Raw genomic sequence first — 21334 nt, 5'->3', positions numbered from 1 at the left:
CCTCTAAAGGAATCATCCACACAAATGATTTGCAGATGTAGAAGAAGAAGAAGAAGAATTCCTACCTGTGTTTGAGAATCTCATCCTCGGTGCATGCGCGGACATCGCCTCATTCAAACCAAAGACACGAGAAATCAGTAAGAAGACGAATAAAGACAGTGGAGACATTTTCAGTCTCTCTGTGTGTCTGTCTGTGAGTGTTTGAGGTGTAAGTGTGTCTGTCTGTGAGTGTTTGAGGTGTAGGTGTGTCTGTCTGTGAGTGTTTGAGGTGTAAGTGTGTCTGTCTGTGAGTGTTTGAGGTGTAGGTGTGTCTGTCTGTGAGTGTTTGAGGTGTAAGTGTGTCTGTCTGTGAGTGTTTGAGGTGTAAGTGTGTCTGTCCGTGAGTGTTTGAGGTGTAAGTGTGTCTGTCTGTGAGTGTTTGAGGTGTTCAGGCTGAACTTCTCACAGAGCAGACAGGAGAGAGGGCGGCTCTTCACGGAAAGAAACTTTTGTTGGAGTTGGAGACCAGCCTGCGTGAAAATGATGAAAGTAGAACTCTTAAAGTAGCCTACCTATTTTATTCGGAAAAGCCACAGTTTCTTTCTTTTCAGGGTGCTGATATTTTAAAGACAATGTGAAGATGATGATGCATGTGTAGTTTCATATCTGCATAAGTAAAGCCCCAAAACAACTATTTGTGTCTGTTATCGGTCTGCCTTGTTAAAGTGTCTCATGTGTAGAGACAGTTTGTGTCCTGTTCATCATTTTACAGATAAACAAGGTCTTGCAAGTTGAAGTGAAAACTTCTCTTGAACTGTTTTTACTGACTACACAAGGAAGTATCCTATTTCCTTATTATTGAAACATTTAGGACAAGATGATCCATGTTTGTCATCTGAGAACAGGATGCTCTTCTGATATAGATAAAATAATGACTTTATTCTTTAAAGACTTTAAGGGTTCTCCTCTCATCATTTTTGTGCAGGCTGGTCTCGAACTCGTTAATTTACGACTTTAATCTCGAAATTAAAAAAAAAAATGACGTGGCCCTAATCCTCCGTCGTACGCTTCGTATTTATCTAATTATCAGTTATTTTGAATTTGGACTGCAGTACCAGTTTTAAACACTAGGTGTAAGAGTTACATATTGCTCCTTTCAAGTTTCTTATGAAGGAAAATATAATTTGTAATGCGATAATAAGTCATGAACTAAGTTTGAAGCAAAATATTAATGTTTCAAAAGAAGCATCCCCAAACTTCACAGAAAGAATAACAAGTCATTCTACAAACTGACGCGTGCGCTAAAACGTGTAATTCATGTTCCGAGGTGGAGCAACAACAAACAACCCAAATTGGCTCCTTTGGCCACAGTAACCTTGTAATAAATAAACTGATGTAGAGTGAGAAAGACTTTCATCTACTTGTTATTTTGTGTCGACTGTCTAAAGTCTCTTTTGGTAAAGAAAAGGAACTCAGCAGATCCTGATGCAGAGCGACCACAGTCAGATCAGGTCCAGGTTTATTTAACTGAAAACCTTTAACCCTTAATAAGAATCCTGCAGTCAGAATTCAAAATAAAGAAAATCTCAATGACACCTGAACATGCACTGGATTAATTAAGAGTGCAGCAGGTGGCCAACACAAGGACTTTGAAGGTTTGGTCTAAGGATACAGAGGAGGCCCTGCAGGAGTGCTTCAATGTCACAGACTGGGAACTGTTTAAGGAGGAATATGGTGATGACATTGAAGGTCTGTCTCATTGTATTACAGACTACATCCGTTTCTGTGAGGACACCATAGTCCCTACCAAAAAGGTCTGCTGCTTCTCAAACAACAAACCATAGATCAATAAAGACATTAAAGCTCTCCTCAACAGAAAGAAGAGGGCCTTCATGACTAGGGATCGTGAGGAGCTCAAGGCTGTCCAAAAGGAGTTAAAGAAGAAGCTGAGAGAGGCCAAGAACAACTTCAAGGACAAGACTGAGGCCAAGATGAACAACTCAAAGGAGGTGTGGAATGGCATGAAGCAGATGACGGGCTGCAGCAGGCCGGAACCCAGAATTAAAGGAGACCCAGTATTTGCTGCTGAGTTGAACCTTTTTTTCAGTAGGTTTGACACATCCCCCGACCCAGTGAGCTCGAATAGTGGGTCTAGGTCTCCCCCCACCACCTCAGCCCCCATTCACACCTCTGCTGGAGACTCTGCTCTTCCTCCCATCAAGGTCCTAACCACCTCACCCCCCCCTCTCTCAGCTCCTCACCAGCAACTTCAAAGGACAGCCCACCCTCACCCTCAACCCCCTGCTCCCTCCCTTAAGGACCTGCATGACAATAGACAGTTCTCTACACCCCTCCCCCGCTCACTGTCCCACTCTAACTCTTACTACCAGCCAGGTACAAAGAGAACTCTCCAGACTCCACATCAGAAAAGCTAGTGGACCAGACAACATCAGTCCCAGGATCCTCAAGGTGTGTGCTGGGCAGCTTGCAGGAGTCTTTCAGCACCTCTTCAACCTCTCCCTGAGGCTGATGAAGGTGCCTGACCTGTGGAAGACCTCCTGCATCGTCCCAGTTCCAAAGAAAGGTCGTCCCAGCGCTCTCAATGACTACAGACCTGTGACACTCACGTCACATGTCATGAAGACATTTGAGAGGCTGGTTCTCCAGCACCTGAGGACCCTGCTCACTGCTTTCCAGGATCCGTTGCAGTTTGCATATCAGAGGCACATTGGTGTGGAGGACGCTATCATCTTCCTGACCCACAAAGCCCTGTCACTCCTGGAGACGCAGGGAAGCACTGTGAGAGTCATGTTGTTTGACTTCTCCAGTGCTTTCAATACCATCCAGCCCTGCCTCCTGAGGGACAAACTGCTGGATATGCAGCTGCGCCCTGACAACTCAGCCTGGATCTTCAACTACTTCACGGGCCGGCCACAGTATGTCAGAGTCGACGGCTGTGTCTCTGATGTAGTGACGGGCAACACAGGAGTACCTCAAGGAACTGTTCTGGCACCTTTTCTCTTCACTCTCTTCACATCAGACTTCAGGTTTAACTCTGGTTCCTGCCACCTCAAAAGTTTTCCGACGACTCCTCCATTGTTGGGTGCATCACTGATGACGACGAGAAGGAGTACAGAGGACTGTTCAGTGTCTGCAACAGACTCCTGAAGACCTTCTACCAGTCTGTGGTGGCTAGTGCCCTCTTTCTTGCTGTGGCGTGCTGGTGGGATGGCATCAAGACTGGTGATGCAAACAGGCTGAACAAGCTGGTGAGGAAGGCCCGCTCTGTAGTGGGTCTTGATCTGGACACTTTGGAGTCAGTGGGTGAGAGGAGGATGAAGGATAAAATCTTATCCACCCTGGATAACTCCTCTTGCCCTCTACATGGTGAGCTGTGGCAGATGGGCAGTTCCTTCAGCCAACGCCTCATCCCTCCAGGTGCAAAACAGAGCGCTTCAGGTGCTCCTTTGTGCCCACTGCCATAAGACTGTACAACAGCAGCCTATGACAACAATAACAATCCGTCCTGACACAAAACTTCACCCCCATAAAACACTACCCACATGACTTGCTTCATTATTATCATTACTAACATTGTATTATTGTATTATTATTATTTAGCATCAATATATATATATATATATATATATATATATATATATATATATATATATATATATATACTGTACATTCTATATATTTTTATTATATTAGTCTATATTTTATAACATTCTATTATATTACATTATATTGTTCATATTGCACTATATAATATTATATTATACTACATTATTGTCGTGGCACTCCGTCTCTTTCTTCGTCCTCTGTACCACTTTTTGGAGTCAACTCACAGTATTTGCAACGCGAGCGAAAAGACAGGACAACTTTCCTTCGTTTTAAAGGTTTACTGAAAAAACTTAAAAGTAAAATACAGGTTTAACGCACGGTCAAAAAACTGTGTAGCTTCTATCAATATCGGACTCCAAACTGCTTACGTCACCTCCGTCACAACTTTAACTACGCAGTGCTGTCATAACATAAACATCCAAAAATATAAACAATAACCTTTTTATCATTTATAAATGACTAAATTATGCCTATAAAACAATTTTAAACATTATGAATTTACATGAAATTACTGTTATGAGATTTTAATCATTTTTAACTAGATATTTAGTATTAATCAATAATTTGCATATTGGCTCTTACAATTATATTATATAACTGCACTCTGCATTACTGTGGTACAACACTGCCTCTCTTCTCTGCTGTTTACATTACTTGCTGCTATTTATCATACCAAGTCACTTTAATCACTTGTCACTTTATCTTGTCATTTTCTGCAAATACTGTCTCAATTCCCTGCATAGTTAACTTCATCATTCATTCTGTACTTGTATATACCCCCTGTTTTTATTTTTATTTATCTTATCTATTCTGTTTAATGTGTATTTTGAGCTTACTTGTCTGTGCTGCTGCAACGCCCGAATTTCCCCTCTGGGGATCAATAAAGTATTATCCTATCCTATCCTATCCTATCCTACCTCTGTGAGTGCTGGAAAATGCCACAGGTGGGGATGCTTACTTAACCCTTTGACTTCCACACTAAGAAATCCATTTGCAAAAAATTATTTGTTGGTAAAATTGTGTTCCTGCCTCTTCATTAAGCAACATTTCAGTTTATATTTTTTCGGATTACCCAATCAGGAAGCAGATGTGCAGGTCAACCAGCTGGTTGACTCTTGAGGGTTACTTTAGACATGAATGGATTTCTTTCATTTCTGCAACAAAATGTTCAGTTTTTTCATATGTAAACATCACAGAGAGAAGATCTTAATAACTTATAATTCATTCAACAAATTGAACGAGTAGCAATGGTTAGAAAAGGTGAACAAAATAAGAAATGAGTGACTTGAGCCAGGCCGTTTGCGTAGACTGGCAACTCAACCGAGCTGTTAACCATGTTTTGTGAGGAATCGTAGATATATATTTTGTTGTCAAATTTATTTCCTTCAACTAAAATATGATTGTTAGAGGGTCTATAAATGATATGTGAATATATATTTTTTGTTTTACCTGAACATTTGCTCTTATTCTGTGAGATTTCTGAGGAGCTGTGCAGCGCAGAGTCACTACCGGTATTTTCTACAGTTTTAAGACAATGATAATTATGTACAACAGCGCCACCCATTGGACATAATACACTATATACATACACTATTCAATGAGGTGAATGAGGATAAACAGACAAAGATAGGTTTCCAAAGTTTTAAATACAGCAATACGGTGGTGGGAAAAAGGTCTGTTTATCCCAAAACTCCATGTTGAAGTAGTGAAGAAAATGTCAGATTTCCTGAACGTGTACACAGTAGAGTTGTACGCCATTTTAGTTGCATTAGAATGTGTTGAGCAAATCAAAGGAAGGAAAGTGCTGATATGCAGTGATTCAGTCAGCGCTTTATACAGTATTCAATCAGGATCATCTCACAGTCGTCAAGATGTATTATATGAAATCATATTTACACATTCCCAGGTGGTTAAACAGGGGACAGATGTGATGTTCATGTGGGTTCCAGCACATTCAGGTATAGCAGGAAATGAAAAGGTGGACAGGTTGGCAAAGGAAGCTGTAAAGAAAGAGAGGATTGATATTAACATCAAATGATCTCAGTCAGAGGGGAAACGAGTCACATGGAGTAAAATCAAACAGGAATGGCAACAATATCGGAACAATCAGACAAAGGGAAGACATTTATATTCAATTCAGAGGGAAATAGATAAAGTAAAATACAGAGGGAGCAACAGAAGAGAGGAGGTCGTAATGTCCAGGTTAAGAATCAGTCACAGTCATTTAAATAGCTCTCTACATATCACTGGAAAACATCCATCTGGTCTTTGTGAGATATGCAATCTAGCAGAAACAGTTGAACATGTAGTTATTAAATGTAGAAAGTATGTAGCACATAGACAGAACATGATGTCAGAAATGGAGAGAGAGGGACTCGTAAGAAGAGATGTAAAAAGTATTTTGGAGTTGAAGTGTCTGTTGTAACCAGGACAGAGATACTATAAGTTTACAACGGGCGCATCTGGAGATAGTATCTGAAGGAGATTTAGGAGCCCTCTCAGTGGAATGTGTACAATGGGGCCCCTGTGTCCAGAGAGTTGCCCAGGGACATCGGGACAAGAGATTGTATCTGTGACCTGTGTTGTCCTTTGAGTTTATGACATACATATATCTAAGACAGAAACCCCCGCAGTTGTAGTAAGAGGGGTGTCCTGAAAACAAACAGATGTCCCCATGTTGTTCTCCTGTGGGGTGTGTCCATAAATACCAGAGTTTCTGTGTGTTCGGGGGGAGATCACTTTTGGCTGTGTCTCTCCCAGGTCAAACCATGGTGAGCCTGGCGATGCTGTAACTTGTTTGTCAATAAAATGATCATTATGTAAGCAAGTCAGTGTCAATGGAGAATTTCTTCATCATCAAACATATCAACAACAAGGGAATCCACATCAGAGTGTGGGGAGAGGGAAAGGAGAAGATGCTTGTTTAAATCTCTCTTGAGAACAGGTTTATTGAGGAGGATATAGGAATGTGAGTGATAATTAAATCCAGCAGATGGCAGTAATGCAACTTTTTGGATGCCAGCTGCCAATAAAATCCAAAGAAGAAGAAGGAAAAACGGTCAACCGTGTGGTTACAATGCAAGTCAAAGGGAGGGGAGGTGTTCTGTAAAGGGAACTAAAGCGGGCTGTTTCCACCCGGACCATTGAGTGTGTAACACAAGTTGTGAGTCAACGTTCCTGCTGAGCAGACACGTGATTCTCCGTGTGTTTATTAATGATCGTTAGGGTGCTAACGTAACAGTAGATGATCAGAGTAAAGTTGTAAAGACGTCAGCGCTGAGTTGAGTTTCCCCTCTGTGACTCTTGGATGTGTGTAAGATGGCCGGGTTTAAGGATCTTAAAGAGTTATTCAGTCGACGGCTGCTCGCTGCGGTTATCAGAGATATAACAGAAGAAAGAACAACAAGTGGATACGAAGAGGAGCTCCACCGACAAAGAAAACTGCTGGATGTGATTTTAACTCCTGAAATCAAGCTACAGAGAACAGGTTGGTTTTCTTTCCACTGCTGGAAACGTGTTTCCTGCTCATGTTTCAGATAGCAGAGCCTTTAGCTAACTTCCACAGACGCACACAGCACAGTGTTAGCTGCAGCTAGCTCCTGCTAACAACATCATTGAGTTTACTGGACTAAAAGACTCTTTAAGTCTTCACCTATTGAATCCAGCAACGGATCTGGTTATTGGAGATACGTTTTAGAAACCTTAACAATATGCTATTCAATTGTATCTTTGGGCACACAAACTTCAGGCCACCCTCTGCATCAGACTGCGGTCAAGCCAGCCTCCACTTCAGAATCAGAATCATCATTTTTAAATGAAAACATAACACAAACAGAGTTGACATTGATGGTAACAGAGATGACGTGCATAACAGAGTTGACCACTCATAGTTAAAAGACCAAAAAACTATTACACATTCACTTTAACTTGCGGCTTAATTTGAACATTTAAACAACATTTTATATACAGAAACATTTTTTAATCCTAAATAATACATCTGGGATATAAATATTTCATGAATCTGAATAATAACGGTGTGTGTCTCGTACAATACTGACAGCCAAGAACTAAGCCCAAAACCAGTGGCAAACACAATAAAACACAATTCTGATTGGCTGGTGATCAAAAAAGTTAATTTAGAACCCTGCATCCAAGACCATTATGCATTCAGGAAACGTGGCATCCATGTTTCACTATTTTGAGCTAGTCGGCAGCAATTTCGGCCCATATTTCTCGGTCTATCTCCACATGACGTCCCGTCACAGCGGTTGGTTGTGGAATGATTCTGAGGACATCGTCGAAGAGATACCACAAGGTATGGTCGCGGTTTGGCCAAAAGAAGCGATTCCTCCCCACATTGTGCATGCATTTGACCTTTGCATGGGTCCCGTTGACCTCGATAATGGTCCCAGGATAAATGTCATCATCATATTTGATGACACACCACTGGCCAATGACATTTCTGCCGTCCCACATGATGTCATGTGTTGCCTGCACTTGTTGCTCTTCAGTGGGGACATAAAGGCTGGGCTGGACATCAAATTCAAACCTTTGTGTGTTGTGACATGCACACTCAAGTATCTGCCTAGTTGAACAGACACAGCTGACATCTGTGTAGATGACCTTTCCTGGTGTCAGTGATCAGCTGATGAAGGCGCATTGTCGAAGGAACTACTGGGAGTACTTTTGGCATCTTCTTCACAGCTTTGTCCACAGCTTCCTCATCAACAAAGAACAGCTTTATAGAGGTCTGGGAACTCAGAAGACACTCATACAGCTGCATGGCATTTGGAATGTCTTTCCCTGCACTAACTAATCTGTCTGCTCTTCTTTTCAAAACCCCACCCACTCCATCTGGAGCTCCCTTTCCGTGCCTTGCTTCAAAGAAGTTCCATATTCCTTTCTTGAAGCCCTTCTTGTACAACTCCGTGCTCAACAAGTAGAAGTTGCCCTTTTGGCCGTATTGGGTACACGGTCCATCACTAAAAAAATGAACGACAGTTACTGATGGGTGATGGGTTTTTATGTGGTCCAGAACAGGGGACAGGTGTGTCCATATAGCAGGTGGACCTTTCTCTTTTGATGCTGAGATGGATGTAAAGCACAAATGTTTGTCCACTTCACCCACATGAAGGATCCCAGTGTGTAGAGTTGCCTGCTTCTAAGAGGATGCAAAGTGAACTGCCTGAATCTCTGCTGACAATTTACATGCATAATTCTCTGAGAAATCAATGTAGATCAAACACTCATGAGATTTCATGTTTTTCTTGAGCTGACGGTAGTGAATGTATTGTGTTTTGATGTTGAATTGATGTCTCATGAAAACTCTCAGCTGGTTTTGAAACATCTCATTAAGGTCTCCTAGACAACTTTCCATCTCCTTTTTTACAGTCATTCAGACTGGTTGTGATTCTTTTTCACTGTCTTTGTTTTTCTTCCTCCTTTCTGCCAGTTCAGTTGTCAACTGAGTGAACCTCACCGGTGTTTCAGCATCATAGTTACTGCTGAACTGATAGACATTGCTTCTGCATTTGTCACATGCTCCATACATACATTCTTTGCTTGCAGCATCACAACTTAATGAGTTGGAGATGATTTCGAAGTCAGTTGTGCCAAGAAGCTGGAGAGTATGAAGCTTCTGCACAATGAAGAATAAGTTCTCGTGAATTTTACACAGACATGTTTCTCTGTCAGACATGGATGGGTGGACAACCCAGAAAGGACGCATGAAACAGAAAAGTGCATATGACAGCTGACTTGATGGATTCTCAAGAATGAATTTGTGATGTAGGTTCTTTATGGTATCATTTAGAAACCTTTTCTGCATTTTTGCTTTTCCTCTTGTGATTTTTTGACTTTTGTCCTGCAGTCAAGCGGCTGACATCATCTCTCAAAAATAATTCTTTTACCTCCTTCTGGAGCTTGCTTTGTCTGGATCTATATTTTCTTCTTTGAAAAGACAGGTCCCTTTGGTTTTTCTTTCCAAACCGCTTTCTTGAAAAACCAAGTGAGATCTGTGTTGTTTTCTGTAATTTGTAGGTTTTTATCCGTGATATCATCTGACACACTCTCTCTTCTTTTGTGTCTTGATACTTCTTTTTTATATTTTCTGTCAGCACGTTGTGATAAAGGATAGTTCTTTGAATTTCTGCAGGGACTTTATGTTTTCCTATTTGTTTTCGTGTTTTTGATCGAGGGGAGTCAGACACAGGTGTCAGTCTCTGGATGCGTTTCTGGTATTTTCGGACAGCAGTTGTTTTCTTTTTCAGCAAAATCTTTCATTTTTTGATTTCTCTTTGTAATTTGGAGTTCTCCCGTTTTATTTTCCGGCATTTCGCCGGGCCCTGTACTGCTGCTGCCTTTCAGCTGCTGAAAGATTCATCTCCCTAGAAGATAAATGACTGACTTCCTTATCCTGAAATTGTATAACACAGATGTACTTGTTGCAGTAAAATAACCTAGAATCAATAATAATTATCAATAATATCAATTATTGCCAAATACTTAAATGTGATATGTGACTCTGTTACGTATCGTCAACTCTGTTACGATCAAATTGTTTAAAACATAAACAGAGTTGACAGTAACAGAGTTGACATTTTCCACCATTTTGTACTTTTACTCCTTATGCTAACCTCACACCAGATATCAGCTAGCATTTCTTAAAACCAAATTTAATAGATTTTTATCATATATATACTTTTTCAATTGACTGAGATAATCACTGAATATTAACACAACAGATTTGACGAAGAATTAATCTACTGTTGATGATTTCTCAACATATTACTAAATAATGAGAGAAGAAACATGGACATACCTCACTGTCTTCCAGAGGTTTCCCACCACAGGAAGTGACATCACTGTGCGCTGGTCAAATGCGTCTTATGGGAACACTTTGGAGATTTAATGCAGTTTTATAACAGAGGTAACAGAGTTGACGTGAACATACGGACAGACAAAAAATATATATACTACTGTTCTAAGTTAAATTTTAAATAATACAGAAATGTAATATTTGGAAGTGCAGAAGAACCTCACAGAGCTGGTCTGCACAGTCCTTCAGGAGTCTGGAGCTGATGCTGTCGGGACCTTTTGGCCTTCCTCGCCTTGATCTTCCTCAGCTGACTTCTCACCTGATCAGCTGTTATGGAGAGGCCGTCGGTGGAGGAGGAAGAAGAAGAGGAGGAGAGGGTTGTTGAGGGGGGTGGCAGGGTACTCAGGATACTCAGATGGAGTTATATTAAAAAAAAATGCAACTAATTGTTGCAATTTCCGCTTGCTTCCGCAGTTTAATTGCAAAAACTCTCTGTTGGACACATATCTTATTCTTTCCTAAAGATTGAGCTAGCTCAGCACTTTGGTGTGTGAAGAGGTAGTATCTGACATAATCAGGAAGTGATCAGCAGCACATGGCTCATTTACATAACGCCAGCCTTTCTGTTCAACACACTGTCTGATCATAGTCCGTTTTGGAAAGGAGCCACAGGTCGGCTTCGAACCTTGGCTGCCCGCTCTCCAGGACTTAATGATGATGAGAAACCTCAATCTTCACAGCCTTAGACAAGTTCCTTATTTTCTTTCAAAATAAAGGTAGGTTTGTATCCGAAGAGGAAGTAAAGTAACCTAAACTTAAGGCATTACAAAATAAAAGCATTAAAAACGTTTTTTAAATGCAAAATGAGTGAATTCCAAACATGATTAAAATGTGATCAATTCTAGTGAACTATTGATTTTCAGCCTTTAAAAATGAAATCATTTGACAGCCCTTATTAATATTTAAAAAGCAGTTTAAGTACCGTTAATGTTTGTTTACTGTGTCCTGCAGATGTCCAGCAGCTGTTGGTGAGTAAAGAAGAGCTTCCACCTGAGCAGCAGGAATGGAGCCACATTCTGGACCAGGAGGACACTAAGCCCCAACACATTAAAGAAGAACATGAGGAATTGTGGCTCAGTCAGGAGGAAGAACAGCTTCAAGGACTGGAGGAGGCTGATACCACCAAGTTCCCCTTCACTCCTGTCTCTGTGAAGAGTGAAGATGATGAAGAGAAACCTCAGTCCTCACAGCTTCATCAGACACAAACTGAACAGATGGAAACAGGAGTTGATGGAGAGGACTGTGGAGGAGCAGAACCAGAGAGAGACTCAGATCCAGAGAGACGTTTACAACCAGAGACTGAGGTCGAGACTGAAGACTCTTATGAACCTGAGACTGTTGACAGTGATGATTGGAAAGAGACAAGAGAAGATCTGTCAGAATTAAACTTGAAAAACAAGAAACTAAAGACTGGTAAGAGACAACACAGCTGCTCGGAGTGTGGTAAAAGATTTAACCAGAAAGGGAATCTGACCACACACATGTTAGTTCATACAGGAGTGAAACCCTTCAGCTGCTCTGTTTGCAGTAAAAGCTTTACCCAAAGACAACATCTGACCAAACACATGTTAGTTCATACAGGAGAGAAAGCCTTCAGTTGCTCTGTTTGCAGTAAAAGCTTTACCAAAAGACAACATCTGACCAAACACATGTTAGTTCATACAGGAGAGAACGCCTTCAGCTGCTCTGTTTGCAGTAAAAGCTTTACCCAAAGACAAAGTCTAACCAGACACATGTTAGTTCATACAGGAGAGAAAGCCTTCAGCTGCTCTGTTTGTAGTAAAAGCTTTACCCAAAGTGGAAGTCTGACAAAACACATGTTAGTTCATACAGGAGAGAAACCCTTCAGCTGCTCTGTTTGTAGTACAAGTTTTACCCAAAGTGCAAGTCTGACAATACACATGTTAGTTCATACAGGAGAGAAAGCCTTCAGCTGCTCTGAGTGTGGTAAAAGGTTTAGCCGGAAAGGGAATCTGACCAGACACATGTTAGTTCATACAGGAGAGAAACCCTTCAGCTGCTCTGAGTGTGGTAAAAGGTTTAACCGGAAAGAGACTCTGACCACACACATGTTAGTTCATACAGGAGAGAAACCCTTCAGCTGCTCTGTTTGCAGTACAAGCTTTACCCTAAGACAACATCTGACCACACACATGTTAGTTCATACAGGAGAGAAACCCTTCAGCTGTTCTGTTTGCAGTAAAAGCTTTACCCAAAGAGTAAATCTGACCACACACATGATGATTCACACAGGAGAGAAATGCTAATTCTGTGCAATGGTAAAACTGATCCAAAGGATTCCAACTTCACATCACTAATGTGTATATAAGACAAAAAAGAGATAAAATACATAAATCTGTATCTACTTTTTTGACATTGATGTTTTGTTGCTGACATATGAACCAGTAAGTTGGGATCAGCTATGACGTTTGAATTTAAAGTGTTTATATGAAACAGTTACAGTGTAAGGATTCTTCTTCTCTGCTGATATCTTCTTCTGTCACTCTGTTTCCTTGGATGCCTCTGTGTTGGTTAGCAGAAGTTCTTCAGACAGCTCACGCGTCACTTTGTAATAAATAAACTGATGTAGAGTGAGAAAGACTTTCATCTACTAGTGTTATTTTGTGTCGAGTGTCTAAAGTCTCTTTGGTAAAGAAAAGGAACTCAGCAGATCCTGATGCAGAGCGACCACAGTCAGATCAGGTCCAGGTTTATTTAACTGAAAACCTTTAACCATTAATAAGAATCCTGCAGTCAGAATACAAAACTCCAACTCCACTCTGACTCTCCCGGAGTTTGCTGGACATACTCAGGGGAAGAAGGAGCTGTTTAAGGGTCGGGGGCAGGCCAGTTACCAGGTCCCCCGGTTCACTAACTTCACGGCTGAACATCATGAAGTTGGGTGTGAAACTGGTAGCGCTGTGCCTGGTTGCTCTGTAAGCCATGACAGCGTAGGGGATCCTAAGGTCCCCGTGTCAGCACTCGGCTGTTGTGGCCAGAATCTTCTGCAGGGTGGAGTTAAATCTTTCTACCGGTCCATCAGACTGTGGTCGAAAAGGTGTGTTGTGCATTTTCTCAATAACAGTGAGCCCATTTTCTAGAACACCTCGGACTCGAAGTTCCGACCCAGATCACTGTGCACTCTTTGTGGTGCACCATAACCACACACCCAGTCAGTGCTCTTTCTGCTGCCTTGTGTTTCTCCCCACTCAGGTTGCCTTCAGGTAAAGAGGGGCGGAGCCACTTCATTTGATTTTGTGCACCTGGGCACACAGGGCCTCAGTATTTAAAGTGGCTTCTTATTCTCGGGCCCTTTCCCGAATAGCCACAGTTCAGTAGGCAGTACTTTTTAGTAGGAGTTTCAGTATACTGAACTTTTGTGGTCATTCAGTATGCATTGTTTGGGTCCACTTCAGCATACTGAACATTTCAGTATGGATACTAATTTCCGGGGTTTATACAATATGGATCGGATGCGTGCTTTCAGGAAATGAATTGTATTTTACCACCCACAATGCAGTGCGAAACTAAACGTAAATCGTCACTTCACGTCCGCCTCCAGGTCAAAATAAACGAACGTGGATTAATAGAATCCATTTTTAATCTAGAGTTAAAGTCCCGTCTGAAATCACTACTTTGAATTAACAACAGAAAATATAACAAATGTCTGCATTATTTTAAAACCTTTCCCCCTCTATTTAAATAATGATTTAACTCTTTAAATGTGTTTTTATTGGTTTATTTTATATTCTGTATATTACTGTCTTTCATTTGTACTTTTCTTTATGTATTGTATGTTATTTCGTTATTTAATCTGCCTTTTACTTGATTTACATTGTAATATTGTTTTTTGTTTACCTGACTGTATATGTGCATTACTCTTCTTGAATAAAGCTAAACACAAAAAAAAAAAAAAAACAGGTGAATGCGGCCGGTTCGGGAAATGTAAATGACGTCACTTCTTTGCTGAATGAATCAGAAGAAGTAGGAACAAATATCTTCCTACTGAATAGTAGGTACTAACAGTATACAGCATGGATAGTAGGTACTGTCTACTGAAAGATTGAGTATGTACTTGGCAATTCAGATACAGCCTCTGTCTCTCTCTCGTCAACACTACACACATTCACCATTACAATCACCACTGATTTACAGTTTGCACATTTCTTTGATTAGGAGGCTTTTCCTGGGTTGTGAGAAAATGGGGCTGGTCTGACTTCTGAACTTGGATTTGGCTTGATACTTGGTAGTTGTAAATCTAATTAGTTGTGTATCAGATTGTTTTTTGTAGTTTGTTTGGAACTTGATCTGTGCAGAGTGGTAAGTATCCTCTCTGACTTGTTACTGGTACAATTTGTTTGAAGATTTAAAGATTTGACTTTCTTCAGAGCATTAGTTGTACTTGTTAGTTTGACCGTCATTTTGATTAATTGATATTTCAAATTACAATGGTGTAACAAGGTTTGTTTGACAAGAGTTTTATTTTTGAGCACCCTGATCAGCAAGCCGCCGGGCAAGCAGGACTTGCCACTTTGTTATTTTGCCTTTTTTATTTTTGGTGGTAACTCTGGGGAGGGGGTGCACCAAATTCGGTGTGTTTCAGGTGACTAGGTCAGTGGTCTTCTGGGATGGTGTCCGAGTTTGGGAGACGCCTCGAGCTCGACAAGCCTCACATTGAAGAAGTGAGGCTTAGGTGAGTTAGTTATTAGTGTAGGTGTTGGGGTGTCTCCATAAAGCTTGTAAAGTAAAGCAGCATATTTTCTTTGTTTGTTGGACTGATTACCTTGTTACATTACATTTTTTGAGATGTTTGGTTAAGTTGGTTTTTAAACTTGGTATTTAATCAGTGGCAGACTTGACTTGGAATTTTGACAATGGTTTCTGTGTATGAGTAACAATCCTATGAAAGCTAATTTTTTTAGGGGCAGGCATTACACCTCATTTTGTTGATGCAGGTTTAACATTTGAAACAAAAAAGAAAAAAATAGAGCTTGAAAAGTACGAAATGCAACTCATTAAAGAGGGTAAATTTGCTTAAATAAACTGTACAGAAGCTATACACTGTATTAAAGCAAAGATATAATACAAAAAATAACAAAGGGGAACACTGTACAATGAAATGAAAATATAAATATGTTTTCTGAGAAGTCTCCTGACAAACACACGGCGTGCGTATAGACTCAGAGACGCATGTTCTCTGAAGTGATGCTCAAACCAAAGCTGCTGTTTTATTTCATGTGTAGTGAATTATTTGAAACGTATCTCCTGGTACCAGCTGGTGTATTTGTAGTTTATTGTAAGGTCAGAAGCCAGAACAAGGTGTTCTATGTTATTGCTCTGCCTCCACATGAATGATAAAGTTCACGTGTTATTTGAAGTCATGTGGTGTTTGTTCCATCAGAGCTCGTCTGTGTTTCTCCTCAGTGCGTCCCCCACAGCACCGCGATCAGTTTAGACGTCCTGAAGACGATCGAGGAGAACTTGGAGATGGAGGAATGGGTGAAACCTGCCGACGGCTCGCGCCCACTCGAAACAAAACATACACGAGGGACACTATAGAAGCTTAGTCTAATACTAAAGCTGCCGTTTTGTTTTGACTCCCAGGAGTGACCTGGCTGACGCGCCGTACTGTCGTAGGTCAATACGATACCGTTTGCTGTTTGTCGATCAATAAGATTTCTGCAGTCGTGTCTTTGGTTTGCAGCATAATACAATCCATTTATTGCAGCACCATGAAGTGAATACAGCGTCCATCAGTTTCCATTCTTTTGAACTAAACAAACAAACAAACAATACAGCTGCGGTTTCTCCATGCCGCCTGCCGCCTCAGCGGTCAAAAACCATAAGCCCTTCCGGGGTCAAACACCTCCCGTACCTTGACAAGTGACGTACATATATACCTGTGACTTAAACAATAGGACAGCGACACCCAGTGGCACAATAGTGAAAATGATTTACAGCTTGACCCAAAAACATGAATATGGCTCTTACACTCCGGTCCCTAATTGTTAGTGACAAGTGGAGCTAACAATTCACAAAATACAAACAAAGAGCCACAAACAAAAACAATGCCATTAATGCATTATCAATAAACATCTTCAGCTGCATTCAATAGACAAAGTTTGGTGACTGGTCTTTCCAACACATTAGACTTTGTTTTAAGGCGAACAGACCGAACAACACCATGTTTGTCAGGAAATGTTTTTCGATCACTCGGCCGAGCAGCCAAGAGCCACGAGGGGCAGTTGAATCCATGACAATGACAATGTCTCCAGGCACAAGACTCCTCCTTTCTCTGTTCCACTTTTGCCGTTCTTGAAGCAGAGGGAGGCACTCCTGAACCCACCGCTTCCAGAACAGATCCCAGATGTATTGAACCTGTCTCCACCTTCTTTTTGCATACTGGTCCTGTTTCACAAACACAACCCGCAAATTATTCTTCCTGGGATGGTAAACACCATGATGGGGGATATACCAGACTTTTCCTTCTTCACAGTCCATCTGATGTTGAGGGATTTTCTCTGCATATCTTTTACCAATGACGTCATTGAAGAAGTTTGCGTACTCCTGATGAAACTGTTCATCTTTCTCAAAACTTTTTGTGAGCCCAAGAATCCTTTGCTTGGCCACCAATAGATTATTTGGAAGCATGGGCTGCTCTTTCCTAAAAGGCATTTTCAGGCTGTAATGCCCGTCCACCTGCTTTGCTGAATGATTGACAATTTCTTCCGCTTCCGTCGCTGTGTGATGTGGCCGCTGGTTGTAGCAGCTCCCGTTGTCCGTGTCGTTATATCGTATTTTTTGATTAGTTATTATTTGTTTTTATTGTGTGTTTTTTGAGTATTAGTTTAACCTATTGTGTGGAAATGGCTACTTTTGCTCTTGGAACTTTTTGCACTGTTTTTCTGTTACTTTGGACACTCTATGTAACGGAGAGCAGCGCACAGCTGAGTGAGGGCATTGTGTACACACGTGATCAGCTGATGGCGCTCTCCAAGGTGCTACTGCCCGGAGCAAGGCCTGTATTTCCGGGGGAGCTGAGGAGGCGACGCCGGGGTTGTAGAGCTGGAGCTAAGAGATGAGCTAAGAAGAAAAAACATAAGCCTAGAACGGGAGGTCTTTGGGCAATAAGACGGACAAACTCGACGCGCTTGTTCAGCACCAGTGGGAATACTGCCAGTGCAGTATTATGTGCTTCACGGAGACATGGCAGCACTCGGACATCCCGGACCACAGCGTGGCGGTACCCGGCTTCAGGAGTTTTCGGGGGGACAGGGACGTTATTAAGAGCGGTAAGAAGAAAGGTGGAGGGATTGCACTGTATGTGAGTGAGAGATGGTGTAATCCTGGCCATGTTAGTGTGAAGGAACGTCTCTGCAGCCCGGACATTGAACTGTTAGCTGCTGGAATGCGCCCATATTACCTGCCCAAGGAACTCACGTACGCCATTGTTATAGCTGTTTACATCCCACCGTCAGCTGATGCCGAGTCTGCGAGTGATGCACTTCACTCTACTGTTTCACAGCTTCAAACTAAGCATGGGCAAATCAGACCACAACCTGGTCCTACTGACACCAGAGTATATCCCCCTGGTCCAAAGACAGCCTTTGACCACAAGGACTGATAGGAGGTGGACACAGGAGAGCAATGAGGCACTGCAGGACTGCTTTTAGTCCACATACTGGGATGTACTCTGCGAGCCACATGGACAGGACATTAACAGCATGACTGACTGCATCACAGAATACATTAAATTCTGTGAAAACACTGCTTTACCGGCCCGGACTGTACGCTGTTTTCCTAACAACTTCACACCTCACTGCACCCCCCCCCCCCCCCACCCTGTATTTTCTCCCTCCCCCCAACCCACCTCAAACAACACCCCTGTACTTCACACCTTACAGCCTCCCTTTGTATTTTCTCCTTCCCCCCCAACTCCCCATGGTGAACTCTTTGGACTCTGGCCCCGCACCACAGGAATGCACTTCCCCCTCTGAGGTGAATTGCTCCAACTCCCCCTGACTCTTACAACTGGGCAGGTGAAGAGACAGCTGGAGAAACTAAACATTAGCAAGGCTCCAGGCCCGGACGGCATCAGCCCAAGGGTTCTGAAGACCTGCGCCAGCCAGCTGTCTGAGATTCTGCAACACCTCTTCAACCTGAGTCTGAGCCAGGAGAGGATACCGGTGCTGTGGAAAACGTCCTGCTTGGTCCCGGTCCCAAAGAAGACGACACCATCTGACCTCAGGGACTATCGACCAGTGGCTCTCACATCTCATGTGATGAAAGTGTTGGAGAGGCTCGTCTTGACCCACCTCAGGCCGCAGGTGAAACCATCCCTTGACCCTCAACAATTTGCCTCCCAGCCACACCTGGGAGTGGACGATGCCATCATCTACCTGCTGCAGCGTGCTCACTCACATCTGGAGGGAAACGGCTGCACTGTGAGAATCACCTTTTTTGATTTCTCCAGTGCATTAAACACCATCCAGCCACAACTGCTGGAAGAGAAGCTGCAGTTGATGGGTGTGGACTCGTCCATCACCTCCTGGATTACTGACTACCTGACAGACAGACCACAGTTTGTCCGACTTGGCAGTGTTCAGGCTGGAATGGTGGAGAGTAGTACAGGAGCTCCACAGGGACTGTGCTGTCTCCTTTCCTTTTCACCTTGTACACCTCTGACTTTCATTACAACTCCAGGTCATGCCACTTGCAGAAGTTTTCTGATGACTCTGCGGTGGTGGGGTGTATAAGTGATGGGCAAGAGGGGGAGTACAGAGAGCTGGTGGATTACTTTGTGGAGTGGACAGGAAGAAATCACCTGATTCTGAACTTGGATAAGACCAGGGAGATGGTGATCGACTTCAGAAGGAAGAGGAGAGAGCTACCACCGCTGTGCATCCTGGGAGAGGATGTGTCTGTGGTGGAGGAGTACAAGTACCTGGGTGTCAACATAGACAACAAACTGAACTGGAAGGCCAACACTCAGGCTGTGTACAAGAACAGGGGATGAGCCGACTCTACTTTCTGAGGAAGCTGAGATCCTTCAACGTGTGCAGCAAGATGTTGGAGATCTTCTATCAGTCTGTTGTGGCCAGTGCACTGTTCTCTGCTGTGGTCTGCTGGGGGAGCAGCATTGGAGCTGGTGACACTAAGAGACTGGACAAACTTATTAAGAAGGTCTGCTCTGTGATAGGCTGCAAGCTGGACTCTTTTGTAGTGGTGACAGAGAGGAGGACTCTAAACAAACTGTTATCCATTATGGATAATCCTGATCACCCTCTGCACACCCTACTGGACAAACAGCGGAGCAGCTTCTCTAACAGACTGATCCAACTTCGCTGTCACAAGGACAGATACAAGAAATCTTTCTTACCGAAGGCCATAACTCTGTACAACAGTTCACCTCATGCGAGCAGAGAACTGTCATCATGATAATATCTGTCTCTCCATACTGTAATCTGTTCTGCACACTCATGCACTTTAACTTATGTCAATACTGTCCATTTCCAACTCTGTTTTTGCACATTTACATTTAATCTTTCATATTTAATTTACAACCATTTCCAACTCTGTTTTTGCACATTTACATTTAATCTTTCATATTTAATTTACAACCATTTCCGACTCTGTTTTTGCACATTTACATTCAATCTTCCATATTTAATCTTCCTATTTAAGACTAGTAATGCTTAGTTAAATCCTGGTTGTATATATTCACATTGTTATTTCTTATATTTCAAATATCTTGATTGAGTTTTCATCATATAAACACAAAATACAAAAATAATAATAATAATAATGAAACATAGAAAACACCAGGGTTGGCCAGTAATATTCCACAATGCCACAAATGGTATAGAAATGTGCAGAACAAGTAAGACTTGTCACTGTGGCAGTGACAGTAATACCTGATAAAGTGCAATAGCCCTTCCCACCCTCCCATCCCCAGCTGTCCTTAAAAAATGAAGGCTCACCACACAGAGTCAGATCTTATTTTTTATGTCAAGGGCCGGATCAAAGCTCATCTCATGATGATTTAGTTTGAGTGTTATGAAAGTAAGTTAAGAAAGGTTCCCATGTCTCATAGAATTTCTTCCTCAAGCTTCTGAGAGAAAAACGTAACATCTCAAGTTTGAGACAGGACATTACATCCTGACGCCACTGGTCAAGTGTGGACAGGGCAGCACCCTTCCATTTCAGCAGGATTGCACGTCTGGCCAAGAGCAAGGCAAAAGCGACCATGCGGTGTTCTGTAGAAGTCAGGTGGGGGTTATCTCCCCTAGCAACACCAAACAGGGCAAGGGTAGGGCTAAGGCTTATATTTTTCTTTAATATTGTAGATAAAGTATGAAAAATGTCATGCTAGAATTTCTGCAATTTGGGACATAGCCAATACATATGTATCAGGGTAGCATCAATATAATTAAGATTAAGATTTAAGATTTACTTTTATTGATCCCTGCAAAGGGAAATATTAGTTTTTACACTCTGTAGGTCATGAACACACACATGCAGAAACAGGATCCTATGGACATGCACTAATGGAGAGATGTCAGAGTGACGGAGCTGAGTGAAGTGATCTGGTACCTCTCCAGCTGCCAGACCAACTTCCATATTTGGTCCGCACCGGGACTTGAGCCGGCGACCCTCCGGTTCCCAACCCAAGTCCCTACAGACTGAGCTACTGCCGCCCAGACTGAGCTACTGCCACCCAAATTGCATTTGTCACAGGTGGGAGTTATATCGGGGTACATGCTGGACAGCTTAACCTTGGACGTGTGAGCCCTGTGGACCACCTTAAATTGAAGTAGACAGTGTCTAGCACAGATTGAGGATTTATGTATT

At 42.2% G+C, this 21334-nt stretch overlaps 1 protein-coding gene across 1 annotated transcript; it reads left to right on the top strand.

Moving 5' to 3' along the window:
• The first annotated feature begins 6803 nt into the window (after window positions 1–6803).
• Window positions 6804–13084, top strand: LOC136178551 (gastrula zinc finger protein XlCGF57.1-like). Its single transcript, XM_065952479.1, has 2 exons — window positions 6804–7093; window positions 11435–13084. Exons 1-2 carry the CDS (start codon window positions 6925–6927, stop codon window positions 12748–12750), a joined length of 1485 nt encoding a protein of 494 aa, XP_065808551.1. The 5' UTR covers window positions 6804–6924; the 3' UTR covers window positions 12751–13084.
• Window positions 13085–21334: the final 8250 nt, after the last annotated feature.

This window comes from Labrus bergylta, chromosome 3, assembly GCF_963930695.1.
Source record: "Labrus bergylta chromosome 3, fLabBer1.1, whole genome shotgun sequence".
Classification (NCBI taxonomy): domain Eukaryota; kingdom Metazoa; phylum Chordata; class Actinopteri; order Labriformes; family Labridae; genus Labrus; species Labrus bergylta.
The sequence above is the reverse complement of the archived record's forward strand: the minus strand, read 5'-3'. Positions and strand labels throughout refer to the sequence as shown.

What these genes read in the sequence shown, in the direction of transcription:
- LOC136178551 (XM_065952479.1), top strand. Translation starts at nt 6,925, where the DNA reads ATGGCCGGGTTTAAGGATCTTAAAGAGTTATTCAGTCGACGGCTGCTC. An exon ending in AATCAAGCTACAGAGAACAG is followed by an intron (nt 7,094 to 11,434) that starts GTTGGTTTTCTT and finishes TGTGTCCTGCAG; the next exon opens with ATGTCCAGCAGCTGTTGGTG.